Source organism: Sminthopsis crassicaudata, chromosome 3 (genome assembly GCF_048593235.1).
Source record: "Sminthopsis crassicaudata isolate SCR6 chromosome 3, ASM4859323v1, whole genome shotgun sequence".
In the NCBI taxonomy this organism is placed as follows: domain Eukaryota; kingdom Metazoa; phylum Chordata; class Mammalia; order Dasyuromorphia; family Dasyuridae; genus Sminthopsis; species Sminthopsis crassicaudata.
Genome location: NC_133619.1, coordinates 337765632 through 337782883, shown reverse-complemented (window position 1 = coordinate 337782883; position 17252 = coordinate 337765632). Strand labels below are relative to the sequence as shown.

The 17252-nt window shown below is 40.9% G+C and overlaps 1 protein-coding gene across 2 annotated transcripts; it reads left to right on the top strand.

Annotated features, from left to right (window-relative positions):
- Positions 1 to 8002: 8002 nt before the first annotated feature.
- LOC141561653 (uncharacterized) lies at positions 8003 to 15707 on the top strand. Of its 2 annotated transcripts, none has more exons than XM_074301551.1 (4): positions 8003 to 8282; positions 11439 to 11489; positions 13170 to 14621; positions 15501 to 15707. In XM_074301551.1, exons 2-4 carry the CDS (start codon positions 11456 to 11458, stop codon positions 15677 to 15679), a joined length of 1665 nt encoding a protein of 554 aa, XP_074157652.1. In that variant the 5' UTR covers positions 8003 to 8282; positions 11439 to 11455; the 3' UTR covers positions 15680 to 15707. The 2 variants fall into 2 exon arrangements, with proteins under 2 accessions (XP_074157652.1, XP_074157655.1); XM_074301554.1 differs by having other exon boundaries at positions 8011 to 8282; positions 11443 to 11489.
- Positions 15708 to 17252: the final 1545 nt, after the last annotated feature.

Genomic DNA, 17252 nt, shown 5'->3' with positions numbered 1-17252 from the left:
AGCTCTCTAATTCTATGAGAATGCTTCCCTGATTTTTTTTTTTAAACAAGCAATGCTTTCTCTTTATTCAAAATATTTCCCTTATATACCCCTATTGGAATTTGACTACACCTATATATTTCTCACTGAGCTCACAATATGAATATGTACATTTATAGTGTATATATATATATATATATATATATATATATATATATATATATATATATATATATGTCTGTGAAAAAGTAAATGTTTTATAAATTTTCTTAAGTTTTCCTCATTAATCAACCAATCAAAAAACATTCATGTTATGTGCCAGACACTGGGCTAGGTGATGGAGATACAAAAACCAAAAAGAAATCAAGGTTCCCTGAAATCAAGGAAGGATTGTAGGAACAGTTTCCCTAGAAGGTACAATTATCCCTTCAACAATATTTTTCCCATCATAATTTCAATATATCACAGGTTGGTGTAAGAAATTAAATTGGGGGTGGGGGGAGTCAGGAGGATTTGAATTCAAATCCAGCCTCAGATACTTAACACATATCAGCTGTGCAACCTTGGGCAAGTCATTTAATCTCAATTTGTCTTGGAAAAAAAAAAAGAAATTAAATGGGAATTTGCAGGGCAGGAGTTTTGCAGAAGCTGGAGATGACACATATGTGCCAGCAGACAACACAGAAAAAGTTTAGAAACTCAGAAATGAATAAAATATCTCTATAATATTGTAAAAAAAAAATCAACATATTTTATTTTTTTAGTTCCATGATAATTCAGACTTCTCTGGTACAAAGGGAACATTTTTCACAGATTTTCCAAATCACAGAGGCACTGTGCCCCTAACACATATGATATGTAAAAAATAGTACTTTTCTCTTTAGTCCTCCTCCTTTATATTTTTATTTTTGCAGTACAAATTAAAGAAGCTACTGAAAACACAAATTATGAACTGGGAAGTACAAAACAATCTATGTAATATTGTCAGTGAATATGCCAAAACTTGTTCTATAACAAAACAAACAAAAAATCCTTCACCACAGACTCCTGACAGCCATGAACAGAGTCTTAAAATGTTTATTATCACATGAAACTCCTTGTCAACTTTCACATCTGTGAACTCTTTTATATCCCTCCTCCTTCCTAATTCAGCATGTTTGTTGATTTATTCATAAGGATGAGGAAAGGCTGATAATCTTAGACAGTTCAACAGTTTATTGAAACCTTCATCTGCAAAGACTTTCCAATCATGCTCTTAACTTCGTGGGAGTTGAGTATTTGGACTTGTAAGAAGCCCAAATAACTCTCCTGGGAAGAGATAGTGGTACTCACTCCAGAATATGGCAAATATTATTTTCATTACTTTAGTATTTGTGTCCTAATGAAAGGTTTATTGATTCAGTTTCAATTCTTTGCCTAGTGCATAGTGCCTGACACATAATGCATACTTGTTGGTTGTTTCAATTGTTTTAATTAGCATAATAAGCAACTGAAAATCTAATTAACCTCAGAAATTGCTGGTTCCCAGACAGAATGAGGGCAAGCAAGTCATGCAAGGTGAATTATCAGTCTCTTTAGTTGGAACACAGGCCATCTGGTCCACAGAGTGGAAAATAGTATAAAGTACATGTGGAAGCTACCTTGGGATTATTACTATTATTCTAGGTCCACCTGAGATTGCCTACTATGAGAATTTCTGTGACTATTACAACACTTGTGGCTCTAGTTTCAAAAGACTCCCAAATGTACAGACAATTGAGCTCAACATGCAATAGTTGGATCCTCTGAAAAGACTGTTCCCCTTGCAATGTTCTTCTGGAATTTCTGTCAAGGACTTAATAAACCTGGGGTAGTGTCAAATTGTCATATTTTCTAGTGAAGTTGTCAGGTACAAAATGATGACATATCATTTTGTTCAGGGGATCTGAGTGGCAGAAATATAGAGTGCCCCTGTACTTTGGAATCTTTATCTTCCTTCAAAGTTCAGCTCAAGAGTCAACTCCTACAATTCTGGTTGATGGGGTCAATCCTGAAATAACTTTGTAAGGAAACTTCCTAATATTTTGCATTTAATGATATTGTAATGCCAGAGAAACTCAGGCAAGATAGAGATTAAAGAGTTTTAATAATTTATTTGAATGGGAGAGATATACGGGGACCAAATTAGGATCCATGGTTTGGTCCCAGGGCTGAATGAGACTATCGTCTCCAAGAATCCATAATCCAGCAAGCATCCAGCAGCCAATGTGAGTTCTCCATGACATATTTATACACAGTAGCTAAACAAAGGCAGGGGGGTGGAGCCAAAACTCTAACAAGCTGGGAGGTAAGAAAGTGTCAGAGTCCAGACACAAAGTCTGTGGTCCCCCTTTCTGAGTTTATACATTGATAATTTATAACTTTAGAGCAAATAGCCCTGAGTTATATCAATTTTCATGAAGGGAGGAGGGGGTTACCACTAAGGGCATTGAGGCATAACAATTAAGGGAGCTGAGGCAGAACCAATTTAGGGAAACTGAGTCAGGATGATTAGAAGAGAACTGTGGCACAACAATATGAGTACATATAATTCCTCCAATAGAATGTAATAAGGTCATGTCTCCCCAGAAGCTAGGATGATGAGGGGTATTTATTTGGAATTGTATAAAAGTTTATAGTTGTTCAGTTGTATCTGACTCTCTGGGAACTCATTTAGGGTTTTCTTGGGAAAGACAATGGAGTGGATTGCCATTTCCTTCTCCAGCTCATTTTACTGAGGGAGACAGGGTTAAGTTGAGGAAGAAACCCCAAAACTCTGAAAAATCCTTAAAGGAGAAAATCTCCTTGGACTCTGCCTCAGGGAGGGGATTCCACTCTAAGGACAAACAGTTTCATCTTTGTTATCTGGCTCAGTCCTGAAACCCATTGAATTCTATTCAAATTCTAACCCTGGTTGAAACCTAGCCAGGAGCCAACCTGGGACTCTACTCACAAGCTCCCTTCAGCTTGTAGCCAAAGCCCCTATTATAAAAGAGCCAAGCTGGAGTCCTCTCTTTGCAGAGATCCCAACATGGCAGCCTTACACCTGCCATGTCGCTGGAATCCTGGTTCTGGTGTCCTCCTCTCTTTACCTAACACCTTTTAACCTTACTTCCAAACTCCATAATAAACCTCTTTCATCAATCTAGGTTTTCAGGGCTGTAAATTCCTTTACAGGGGACTCTTGCGCTGCTACTAGACCTCATTTAACTCTGTATCCTTGCGCCAAATCCAAAGGGGTTTCAGAGGAGCTCTGCTTGACTCCCTATACCCTGAACCTGCCACTAGACCTCAATTAAACCTAATTTCATTTAGGTACTACAATTATAAACCTCATCATTTTGGTTCCCTAACCAGGAACCCCAAAAACTGGAGCCCCGAAAACTTGAAATCCAGAACTCTGGACGAGGTAAAGGACTTTTTTCTTTCCCTATTTTGCAGTGGACATCCAAAGCCGCTCAGTCAGTCTTGGATTGTTGTTAGAGCTTTATGCTCAGGCATGATTCTTTAGGAATTGCTGCAGATTGACAAAAGGCCTCCTTTTGTCTCACTCTCTGTCTCTAGAGATAAAAGAGAAGCTGCAAGAATTTGGAAAACTAAAAGCTTTTACCTGTCCACAATCTAGACACACCTCTGCCTCTAAAATCCTTCCTTAGTAGATGCTTGGCTTGAGGAAACTCCCTCCAGAGACAAAGGACCTTCTTTTGCATCTCAAGGCATTTCTAATCCTTTTTCTCTCTCACCAGAAAATTGTTCTCCTGCAGGAACTCTGAGACATGAGGAAGTGTCTCTAACACCACCACCCCACCCCCCCAGACCAAGGAGACACATGGCCATTTTGGGGACTCCACCCCTTTTGGGAGTCCAAGGCCAGCACTGTCTTTGATCTGTTCTGGGGAGATAACCAGAGAAACTTAAGAGGATCCGAGTTTGAGTCCTTCTCCCATTCCACTGTTAAATACAATAAAGTCTGTAATGGTCAGGCTGTAGCCATGAGGAGAAAGGTCACTAGATTGAGGTGAGTTTGGAGATATGTCTCTACCCGGCTGCTACTCCCTGTACAGGGGTAAGTGGTCTCCCCTTCAGGTCTTGCTCTCCCAGCAAGATTTGGGGGATTTAGACAAGCTACCCCGCCCTCAAGTTCCTGCATGAGCCCTCGCCATTTGGGGCATTAGATAACACCCCATCCTCTCTCCTGCCTTTCCTCCTCCTCCCCCATGGAGGGGGGAATCATACATAATTTGCTCAGAAATCTTGTCTCCTACTAGCAGCTCCTGTTCCAGAGAGAGGGGACAGTTGGAGCTATTCCAGGCCCCACTTTTCCCCTCTTTTGGAGCCCCTGATAGATGTGGGGTGCCCCTCTTAGGGCAGTAGGACTGCCTTGAGCACTGCTACTCAGCAGAGGCTGAGTTTAGTGCACAAATGACCACAGACCTCAGACTGCCCATCTCTGGCTGAGATGCTCCCCAACTGCAGAGGACCTGAACAAGGAGGCCTCTGTGTCTTCCTAAATAAGGAAGTTTGATGCTAATAATTCTGGGGTTACCAGGGAGAAACTGGTCTTTGCCACAAGTCCTTACATTTTTCTAGTTTTAGTCAATTTATTTGGCTTATTGTCCTGACTCAATTTCCTTAATTATCCTGCCTCAGTCCTGCCTCAGTTTCTCTGCTTCTCATTTCTGTAAAACCTCCCCTCCCTCTTTATCAGAATACTTGATAAGCGTAAAAGAACTTATGTTTTAGAATATCACAATGCTTCTCCCCATCCCAAGCTATTGGAATGTCAGAATACTGTCTTATCAAGATGCCTCTCCCATGTCCAGGGCATCTCCCCTGATTATGTCATCTCTCTCCATAGGCTCACTCCAGCTCTCAGTTCTCTGTCTCTACTTCTGCTTCAGTCTATTTCAGTCTTTCTGATTTACTGTTCATGTGGTTTTGTTTTTCTTTTTAAAACCCCACCCTTTCTATAATGAGGTGAGACAGCTCAGCTTCTCCTGAGACAGCTCAGCTTCTCCGGATTTGGCTGACCTGTCTGGAATTACAACGCTTTGCTGGGTATTTCCCATAGAGATGTCTATGGTGAAAAACTTCTGTGAAGTTGACAAAAATTAGTTTTGTCATGTCTCTCTCTCTTGGGAGGTGCTTGGGGTCTGTTACCATTTTTTTTGTTGTTGTTTTGTTTTGTTTTTCTCTGGCTGGGGTTGACTGACTTACCCAGGATCACACAGCTAGGAAATGTTAAGTGTCTGAGACTAGATTTGAATTTGGTCCTCCTGAATTCAGGGCTGGTGCTCTATCCATTGCACCACCTAGCTGCTCCTTGTTACCATTTCTTAATGCAGAGACACAATTGGCTTGGAAAAAACGCCTCCACCTGACAATTTGAATACTGAATAGATTAGCTAAAAGGGATCCCATCTCCCTCCACCCACCTTGAAAGGAGCTTCCTTTGCATTTTAACACTTCTGCCTTCAGACAAAAGGCGGCTATGAACCACACCCAACACACTTGTGTCTTTCAAAGCAAACATAAAAAAACCTCTTTCTTCCATTCTGCTGCTCTCTAACCTAAGACTTTCAGCTCTCCTTCTCAGGGCAACTTCTGCTTCATGAAAGAAACACTCAGAGCAGATGTGCTTTTCTTTTAATACAAATCTCTCCCAGACTTAGGCCTGTAGGAAACTGTCTGAGACCTCAGTCTCTGTCCTGAATTCGAGCAAGAGGAACTGCCTTCTCACTACCACAGCAAACACCACAGAAGTTGACCTGGTCCCCCAGCGTCCTGCTCCCTGGTAGGGATTTGGGGTCCGGCCCTGTTTCCCTTTTATCCCAGGACAGTCCAAACACCTCAGGGGCTGGTATGCTGGGTGTGCAGCGCTGCTACTGTGCACTCCCTCTGACTCCTTCCACCCCTCCCCATAAAGAGTGGGGAGTAGGAGGATCTTTGCTTATTTTTCTGGTAAGATTAAAGATTAAATCTGGTAAAATTATTTTAAAAAGCAGCACAGACAGTTAAGAGATTTCTAAGAGCTTAAACTGCATTCTTATCTTGATCTGCTTCCCTGACAATCGGGAATACACCCATCCTTAGACCCTGCCTCACAAAAGAGCAGTGGCTTATTAAATCTACTAGATAGCAAGGATTCCAACCTCCCCAGACTTCTGAGTCCACACCCTTTAATCCCAACCTGGGAGAAATTAGCTTTCCTGGACTATAGACAAATAATCTTTTGCTCTCAGCATTTTCTCCTACTTCTCTTTGATAGTTAGATGGGCCATCACAGTAGGGACCTGATGCATTTCCCCATTCCCGAATATTACCATCTCCACCCTATATGACACCCCACTTTTAATCTGCTCCTGAGATCTGTTTTCTCTAGGTTTCAAAGTTTGCATTCTCAGCTGCCCTTCAGCCTGGAGAACATGTCACGACTGACTGGGGACTACTGACAAACAGCCCTTTGATGTCCTGCTGCCATCTCCCATACCTCATGCCTCATCTCCTGGCATGAACCCCCCAAATCTCTATCATCCTTGTCAGTTCAAAGCAGTTAAGAGGAGATCATTGCCCCTTTTCCCACATGCATTTGGAGGTGAGTGCTTGGGGGGGGGAATGAAGCAGGGATCCCTCTACTCTGAAGATCTTGGGAGAAAATATTCAACCCTGCCTCAATAAGAGACTCTGCCCCAAGTCTTTTTCCTTTAAATGAATTTAAGTTTTAACTGCTTGAGGGAGGAATGACGAGGAAACCACAAAACTCTGAAAAATCCTTAAAGGAGAAAACCTCCTTGGACTCTACCTCAGGGAGGGGACTCCACCCTAAGCATAAACAGTTTCATCTTTATCTGGCTCAGTCCTGAAACCCATTGAATTCTATTCAAATTCTATCCCTGTCTGAAACCCAGCTTGGAGCCAACCTGAGACTCTATCCACAAGCTCCCTTCAGCTTGTAGCCTAAGCCCCCTATTATAAAGAGCCAAGCTGGAGTCCTCTCTTTGCAGAGGTCCCAAACATGGTAGCCTTATGCCTGCCATGTCAAAGGATTTCTGCCCACTGGAACTCTAGTTCTGGTGCCCTCCTCTCTTTACCTAACACCTTTTAACCTTACTTCCAAACCCCATAATAAACCTCTTTTATCAATCTAGGTTTTTGGGTCTGTAAATTCCTTTACAGGGGACTCTTGCACCGCCACTAGACCTCATTTAACTTTCTATCCTTGCGCTGAATCCAAAGGGGTTGCAGGGGAGCTCCATTTGACTCCCTGTACCCCAAACCTGCCACTAGATCTTAATTAAACCTAATTTCATTTAGGTACCCCAATTACAAGCCTCATCAAAGTGACTTGTCCAAATCTTGCCTTCCACAGATAGGAAATATCTGAGGCTAGATTTAAACTCGAAAAGATAAGATTTCCTAACTTCAGGCCTGGCACTCTATATCCATTGTGCTACCTAGAACTAGATAAATATTTTTGAATAAACAAATAAATAAATAATTTGTAGAAAGTGATATGGGAAATCAGATATGTGGATTCAATGTCCTACTTAAAAAAAAAAAAAGAAAGAAAAAGGAGCCATATCCATGCATGGCTGAACTTTTTCTCTTCTATCTCACGTCTCAGTGCTTGAAGAAATAGTCAATCCTTTGATTTTCTTTACTGTCCAGCACTTAGCATAGCACTGGTACATAATAGATACTTAATAAAGGTTTATTAAATGACTTGAAAGGAACTATGAACAAGGAGGAGGGCCGCTAACTGATGAGAACCAAAAGGAAAATGAGTGTTTTATATAGAACCAAAACACAGTATTGCTTGCATCCAGTGCCTCCCCACAGCTCCATGAGATACCTTCCTCCATCTCTGAGGGCTCCTGACCTGCTTGCACTGACTAGTCCCCTAAATATGAGCAGGACAGCAGCTCTGCCTGTAAGAGGACAAAGAACAAGTGGTGCTTTATGATGTCAAGGCCACTTTAGGTCCTCTGTCTGGGATAAGAGACCAAAGGCTTCAGTGCTGCACTAAGTATGTAAGGAAAAAACATCTACTTTTCTTTGTATCCCAGCACACGGTCCTCTCCAGAGAGAGTGCTTACTCTTTTGAAATGACTGGATTTTTATTTTAGTTACTTCATAATTCTACAGAACCAGTCCCTAACTAAGTAAGCCTTTCCCTATTGGAAAATCTTGTAACCATAAAGAACCACAAGCAAGAATCAGGCTGGCTGAGACTGCTAATCATTAGAACATTTGAAACACCCTGCTCTTCTTGGAAGTTCCTAATGGTAAGGTCTTGGTCCTCTGGGACTGACTCTGATTATGGAGGAACTTTTCCCCCAGGGACAAATGTGATATGTAATCTTGTGGGGCAAAAGGAAAGGGACGGAAATCTGTGTTCAACAATGAGAACATAACATCAATAGACAGTCGGCCTGATGAGGTTTAGAATTGGGGTACCTAAATAAAATTAGGATTAATTGAGGTTTAGTGGCAGGCTCGGGGTACAGGGAGTCAAATGGGAGCTCCTCTGCAAACCCTTTGGATTCGGCGCAAGGATACGGGTTAAATGAAGTAGAGGTGCAAGAGTCCTTTGTAAAGGAATTTACAGACCTGAAAACCTAGATTGATAAAGGAGGTTTATTGTGGGATTTGGAAGTAAAATTAAAATCTAATTAGTAAAAGGTGAAGGTAGAGGTAAAAGGGCACTAGAAATAGGATTCCAGTGGGCAGAGAGTCCTTGGTGCCAGGCATAAGGCTGGCATGTTTAGACCTTCTGCAAAGAGAGGACTCCAGCTTGGCTCTTTTATAATGAGAGATTTAGCTAAAGGGGCCTGTGGGTGGAGTACCAAATTGGCTCCTTGATGGGTTTCAGTGAGGGTGAGAATTTGCTTGGTGGGGGTTGGGAAACCTGAGCAGATCATTAGAATGGGGGTTGGGACAGCTCAAGTTGGCTCAGATTCCATGGGGGTTGTGAGAGTCCAGATATTTCCTATTGGAATTCAAAAGGGTGCTTTTGACACGGATTTATGAATCAAAGGTCAGCTAGGAGGGACTGGGAATCAGAAAGGAATAAATTAATCTGTGGTCTTAAAGGGACCACAATCTGCATCAAGCCTAGCAGCAGGTCTCAGGTTCCAGTTCCTGGACTCTATAGTGCAGCTTGCTTTTGACTCATGGACAATTCGGGACCAGGCCAAATTCTGAATGGATTCTGATGATGGAAGAGAGGGGATATTGAAATGGAATCAAGAAGACTGGGTTGGGAGAGTTTAGAATGGGGATTCTTAGCCTATTTTGCTATATACCCTCTTTTGCTATGTGTACCCTCTTTGGTAGTTTAATGAAGCCCAGAATAAAGTTTTTAAATTCATAAAATAAAATATGCAAATTTACAAAGGAAACCATTATACTGAAATGTAGTTATTAGTTTTTTTCAACTTCCTGGACCTCAGTTTAAAAACCTCTAATTTAAAAGGAAAGACTAGATGACCTAGGCCAAAGATCCAAAGTATGGATGTGATATTCCAGAGAAATTTCAGTTTAATATCTTAGGGATTGTCCAAGATATTAACAAAATAATTAATTGCAGGACAGTAGAATCAAAATAATTTCAAGTAATTTCTAAGTCTTTTTAAACCTAGTTTTCCAGTTGCTTACTGTGTATTATGTGCTAGACTTCGGCCAGTTGTTTCTCCTTAGTTCTGGAAGAAGATCATGACAGCAGGAAGGTGATAACTATGACATGCAAGTGAACTGGATTTAAGAGAGAGAGGGCTGTGCAAGATCATCTGCCTCATTCTCCCCTCCAGAGCCATCTGGCTCCAGTGGCCAGATATAGATCAAGATGACAGGACATGGTCCTGGATGCAATGGGAGACTTTGGCCTTTTTAAGCTAAAGTCTTTCCAAGGTCTCAGTTTGTCTGAGGCAACTCCTATTCAGTGATTAAGGCTAGGTAGCAATTGGGCAAAGAATCTCCCCTTTCACCTAGTCAAAAAAAAAAAAAAAATCCAAATAAACAAATAGATGAATCTGAAAAGGCCTTCAGGGTTTCTGGTCAAATCAGCAATAATTGCTATTTATATTCAATCTGGATCAATCAGGATTCAAACAAATATCAAATGGGTTTTGGCCTAAGACCTATTGGTGGCCAATTAGAATCAGATTGGTTTTGGTTTAAGGCCTGGTCCTTTAGAAAGAAATCTAGCCAGTAAACTCCAAGATATCTTGGAAGGATTCAGAGGTGCCTATTTAGAAGGAAGGAAGGAAGGAAGGAAGGAAGGAAGGAAGGAAGGAAGGAAGGAAGGAAGGAAGGAAGGAAGGAAGGAAGGAAGGAAGGAAGGAAGGAAGGAAGGAAGGAAGGAAGGAAGGAAGGAAGAGAGGGAGGAAGAGAGGGAGAAAGAGAGGGAGGAAGAGAGGGAGAAAGGGAGAGAGAAGAGAAGGAAGTGAAAAAAGGGAAGGGAGGGAAGGAGGGAGGAAGGGAGAGAGAAGAGAAGGAAAAGGAGGGAAGGGAGAAGGAAAGAAGGAAAAGAATGGTGATAGGAAGGAAGGAGGAAGAAAGGAAGGAAGGAAAAGAAGGGAGGTCAGAAGGAAAGAAGGAAAAATAGGAAGGGAGGAAGGAAGGAAAAAGGGAGGGAGGAAGGAAGGAAGGAAAGAAGGAAAAAGAAGGAGAGAGGGAAGAAGGAAGGAAGGGAAGGAGAGAGGGAGGGAGAAGAGAAGAGAAGGAAGAGAGGAAGGGAGAGAGAAGAGAAGGAAGGGAGGAAGGGAGAGAGAAGAGAAGGAAGGGAGAAGGGAGAGAGGAAGGAAAAGGAAGGTGGTAGGAAGGAAGGAAAGAAGGAAAAGGAGGGAAGGGAGAAAGAAAGAAGGAAAAGAAAGGTGATGGGAAGAAAGGAAGGGAAAGGAAGGAGGAAGAAAGGAAGAAAGGAAAAGAAAGAAGATTAGAAGGAAGGAAGGAAAAAGGAGAGGAGGGAGGGAGGAAGGAAGAAAGGAAAAAGAAGAAGGTAGGAAGGAAGGAAAAAGAGGGAGAGAGGGAGGAAGGAAAAGGAGGGGGGGAGAAAGAAGGAAGGAAAGAAAAAGAGGAAGGTAGGAAAGAAGGAAAAAGGGAGGGAGAGAGGAAGGAAAAAGGGAGGGAAAGAGGAAGGAAAGAAGGAAAAGGAGGGAGGAAGGGGAGAAAGAAGGAGGGAAGGAAAAGGAGGGAGGTAGGAAGGAAGGAAGGAAGGAAGGAAAGAAAGAAGGAAAAAGAGGGAGAGAGGGAAGAAGGAAGAAAGGAAAGAAAGAAAAGAGGAGGAAAGAAGGGAGAGAGGAAGACTGGGAGGAAGGGAGAGAAGAGAGATAGAAGAAGGAAGGAAGGAAGTCCCTGAAAGTGTCATCAGTCTTTGGTAGCCATTTTGAGAATCAGAGAGAGAACTTTATATTCCTTCATTAATATGTTGTTTTCTCAAGGAAGCCCTTTAGAGGAAATGGAGGTCAGAAGGGCCAGGATACCTCTGAAAGGTAAGAACTTTAATTTTCAGTCATTTCAGCGAGGCTCCCATCACAAAGAGAACTTGCCTTAGTTAAATGAAAAGAGCATTGCAAATGGAATCACAGGGTCTGGATTCACCTTTTACCTCTCTCATTTTACTTTGCTTAACCTCTCAGGACCTCAGTTTACTCACATGTAAAATGGGAAGAAGTGGACAAGATGGTTTCCAAGGTCCCTTTCCACTCAAGATGGAATGTCTCAACAATTTCTTGTGTGGCTCATCTAATTATTCTAGAAGCTATAAATTTTAGATATAACATTATAGTGGAAAAAATAATGATTTAAACATCTAAAAACCTGAATTCTAATGCAACTGTTGCCACTTATTACCTATGTATACTTTGGTCAAGTCAGAAAGAAACAATTTGAGTTCAAACTAGCATTTATTAGAAATGTGGTCCTGAGCAAGTTATTTAACTAATCTTTCTGTCTGCACATTTTCTCCTGTTTAAATGGGGATAATAATAATACCTGTTTTTCAGGATTGTTGTGAGGATCAAATAAAACTTTTGTATTAAGATGAAATAAGATATTTCCAAATCTCAAAGTGCTACATAAATGCTAGTTATTATTAAGTCATTTAAATGCTCTGAAATTCAATTTTCCAGTTTTCCTTTCCTGTCTGTGCACCATTTATTAGACATACATGGAACTTAGAGCAAATTGCTTAAGCCTCTAGATCCCAGTTTTCCTCATCTGCAAAATAACAAAGGAAAAAATACTTGTAATTCCTACTTCATAGGACTAGGAAAACAAGTGTTTTGTTCATTTGGTTAGTTGGTTGAAAGTTTGTTTTTAGAGGAAAAGTATTATTATATAAATGGTTGCTTACTTTGCTTGATATATTCCTTAAGTTCAAAGAGCCTCCTATATGGAAAAAAAAAGGGTATATGTTAAAAAAAATTTCTGAATATAAAGTTTCTATAACAAATGTAAGTTATCTCCTGGCTAATGCTTCCACAGCTCAATGTTCTGTAGACCCCCCCATAGACTCCCCATACATGTGTGGATATATATGTATTATAAATATAGAAAATATATACATTTATATGTATAAAATCTATAAAACATGTGTAAATATATGAAATTTACATATGCATAAAAATATATAAAATATATGCATATGTGTAGATGCATAAAATATTGTGTATAAAATACATTGCATGATACAAAATATACATGTATATGGATATATAAATGTACACATGTGTATAAATCTCTAAAATAAACATGTATGTGAAATATGAAATACACACATGCATAAATCTATAAAACATATGCATGTGTACATAGATATATAAACTATATGCATTTGTATATATGAAATATATGCATATATATAATATATACATATAAGTGTATAAATCTGTAAAAGTATATGCATGAATATATTGATATATTTGTATGTATGTAAATACATAAAAGTATATGCATCTGCATGAATAAAAATATATATACTTATGTGTGCAAACATAAAATATGTAAGTATATAAACATACATATGTGTGAATATACAAATATATGTGTGTATTCATATAAACACATAAAATATATGTGTATAAATATGTAAAATATATGCATGTGTGTATAAATATGTAAAATAAACACATTCACACTTATTTATGTAATATTTTGTTTCCCTTGCTCAGTTTCTCCTGCATCAACAACTAGAAAAAGCCCCTATTACCAGGCTCCACAGACGCTCTTACCATGTCCCCCACACCGGATTCCACCACTGTGGAAACAAAACAACAGGTCCACCATAAAGCAGATGTCCCGCATCAACCACTTGACCAGAATCATTAAGCAAACACCCCCTCCCTGCTCCTGGTCCAAAAGCACACCCTCCCCATGGTTCCAGCGTCTAGTTACATCTCCACAGGTACCTCACGCCTATCACAAAACAGTGGTAGCACCATTAGGGCATCTTCATCACCAGGCTACAGCTAAATCATCTACACTCCACAGAGGGCATCCACGGGCCTCAGCCAAGCCTTTTCCTCGGCCCAATACCAGGACCAGGAAAACTGATGTGCCATTAAAAACTGATAAACAACTTGTGCTGGTACCTAGCTCCAAACATCAGCCTGAGTCTCCATTGCATCCTGATCACCAGACAGTGAATTCTCCAAGCCCTTCCTGTCATGTTTCTAAGATTAACCAATGCTGTAACCAACCACCTGAGAAGCTTCCAAGCTACGACCAGAAGTCCCCAAGTCCACCACCCCCCGACTGCCAATCCCCTGAAGTTCCATCCTGGGAAGATCAAGGGAGCGAGGATCCCACGTCCGAGGCTGAAGAGATCCCTAGTTCAGACCCTGACCCCCCAGAGCAGGACCCACCAGAGGCAGAGAGCCTCGAGAACCAGGATGAGACTTCGCAGAAGTCCAGTCAAAGTGTTACCAACTTGAAGCACATCATAATCATACCATCCTGTGATAACCAGTCCTATTCTTGGGCCACAGCTTTTGAATCACCAAATGAAGCTCAACATTCTAAGACTTCACACACTAACCTGTGCCCTAGGGAAACAGCATCACCATCAAGATGTGGTGAACATCCGATGTCCAAGGTGCTGGGTGTAACGCCGTCCCATGTAGATCAAAAAACTAGAATTGCACTAACCCCCAGCCCTGAAGAGCAGGCTGGTCTACCGGTCCCCACCACCCAAGCCTCATTTCCAATGGAGGTAGAATGCTGGGAAATGACATCACCAAAGACAGACCATCAGGCTGCAGTTATAACAGGTCAGGATCAGGAAGCCTTAGATCTCCAGGATAAAGCTTCACCTGAGGGACTTGACCACCTGGATACCTCTCAAGTGAACAAGGTCACATCACCAAGAACCAGCCACCAGGCTGCTGCACGAAGAGGTCCAGACCATGGGAAAGCATCTGTTCTATCTCCACTAGACACAGAGAAAAAGACTCTATCTGCCTCCAGCCATGAGACCATAACTCAAATCAGCCTTACCTACCAGGCTAGGGATATATCAAACCTGATTTCTCAAAGCAAAGCCAGTGTCTCAACTCAGACAGAAGCGTGCTGGAAAACAACTTCTGTAGAAATAGACCACCAGAGCATAATTTTAGACCAGAATGGTAAGACAACACCTGTTAGGAGCTCAACCTTACAGAATACAAGTCTGCCTGGCTGCCACCAGGCACCAAGTCCATCCCGCGGTGTCCATCACTTGGAAAGTGCTCCACGCCCCAACACGCAGGCTTCCTTTCCATCATCCCACACAAAATTGTCAGGGGGTTCAATACACCACTTCACACCTAGCCCCAACACTCTAGCCCAACATAAAAACCAGAATAAGTCTGTACCAGGCTCCAGAAATTTCCGTCCGAATCACACACCTCCAATTAGGCTGAATAATCACAAAACACCTCAGGCAAGACCCAGTTATAGGACTAGATCTCTACCAGTTCCTAGCCATCAGAGTGAGATTCTAATGGCACTAGATCCTAACCGTCAAGGACCGGTCCGAAACGGGTCCCAACATCAGGCCCACACTGTACCAAAAAAACAAGGTCCACGGGGTTTTAACTACATCAAACCATACATTATTGAGGGAGGATCTGTGCCTGCTAAAATTGTTCATGCCATCATCAATTCCATCCCTCAAGAGCAAATAAAAAATGACATCAGCAAGCAGATTCACTTATGGAGGATTGGGAATTCTCCATCTCATTGGCCTGGTCAATTCTTTTCCAGTAATTACTTGGTCTGTTTAATTTGTGTCTCCTGGATCCCATATGGCTGTCCCCATGTTCAAAAAACAAAATATCCATGTGTCATACAATTACTGGCCATACCAATGCTGCTGCCTGGTTCTAAGCAAAAGCTAAATGTGAAATTTATCTTCCAAGTGCCCCAGACAATAGCATGCAACATTTTCAGCCTCCCATATACCCATTATTGTTTTCAAAGGCCCTTACACCGCTCGCCAGTATTTCCCACATCTTCCCATTCAGACCCGGTACTCTCTGAGGCTGCAAAGAAAAAGTGGCTTCACTTCATCCTTGGCAAGAATCACCACCTAAGGGGAGAAACCGCAGTTAGAAGCCGACAGTCATGCATTAAAGAAATGCCCAGGAAGAGGCGTAGGAGCAACAGAGAAGGGCCAAAAGGATTAAGACAAAGAGGAAATTAAATAATCTTTTTTTCTCTTTGAAAAGAAATGAACTGAAAACCTTTACCCTGTATATATTTGAAACCTGTGTTCTCTGTCTCTGTCTGTCTTTCTCTCCCTCTCTGTCTCTGATTCTCTCTCTGCCTGTCTCTGTGTATGTCTTTCTCTCTCTGTGTCTCTGTTTCTGTGTCTGTCTCTGTCTGTCCCCCATCTCCCTTTTTCTGTCTGTATCTCTCTGTTTCAGTCTGTCTCACTCTCTTTCTAGTCTATGTCTCCCTCTTTCTCTCTCTCTTCCTCCTCCCTCCTGTGCCTCTCTTTTTTTCTCTGTCTCTGTCTCTGCCTCTGTCTCTCACTCTCTTAGAATATATCAGACAGTAAGAAAATTTCAGTTAGAGTCTCTCCTGGGCATTCAAGGAGAAAAAGTCTTATGTTTTCTTCTTCCTCTCATGCCATAATCTAACCTCTGGTAAGATAGATTCTACTCTGACTGACTCCCCATAGAACAAAATAGTGTTTTCTTTCTCTCTCCCCTTCTTTCTATATGAAAGTGGCTCAAACAATATCTTTCACCCCATTAGTGTTGATAAAGTACACCTGGTACCCACAATCCTTTTTAATTCTATTCCCTCTTCTTTACCCAAACCCCAACTTCAAAGAACAAACTCCATAGTTCAAAGTTTAAAAAAATTGATAATATGAATATGACTCTTCTGGAGACATTTCAATTACATCTCATGTCACCAAATCTCAATGATATTCATGAGGTCGAATTTGTCTTTATATTTAATATGTTCAGTTCATTTTCCTTATTAGCTCTACTTTAAGGTCACAGGTTTTATATAAGTCTTATTTCCTGGATTTTTCCTTTTATGGCCTCCTAAATGTTGCAACTCCCATTCTTCCAACACTGTACTTATTCTCTATAGTATTTGACTTCGTGAGAATGCATAAACAATTTCTCCTTTTCCACTGTTCTAATTTTTAAATTCCTTCTGGTCAGATTTACAAAAATTCAGGCAAATCAATTTTATTAACCCTTGTTAGGTATATTTCATCCTTGCCCAGAAGTCTGCCATTCTTATATTTTAAGCCATGGTCCAGGCACCATTTTTGCCCAACATTCATTTTTATAAGATTTTGAGTTACATTTTTTCCCTCTTTCTCTCCTACCCCGTCCCCCTCCCCAAGGTAGCAAGTAATTTGATAATAAGTTAAGCATCTAAAACCATGTAAAATATATTTCTACATTTTCCAAGTTGTGAAACAATAGAACAAAATAAAAAAATATCCCAAGAAAATGAAAATAGTAGGCTTTGCTATGCAAGTCAAATTCCACTTCTTTTTCTGGATGGATAGCATTTTGCATAATTAATCTTTTAGAATTTTCTTGAAACATTGTATAGCTGAGGAGAGTTGAATCCATCATAGTTTATCATGGCACAATGTTACTACTATTATTTACTATGGTTCTCATTTCACCCATCATCAGTTCATGTAAGTCCATGTTTTTCTGAAATTTGCCTGCTCATCATTTGTTATAACACAGTAGAATTCCATCACATTCATACTACATCAATTGATGGGCATCCCCTAA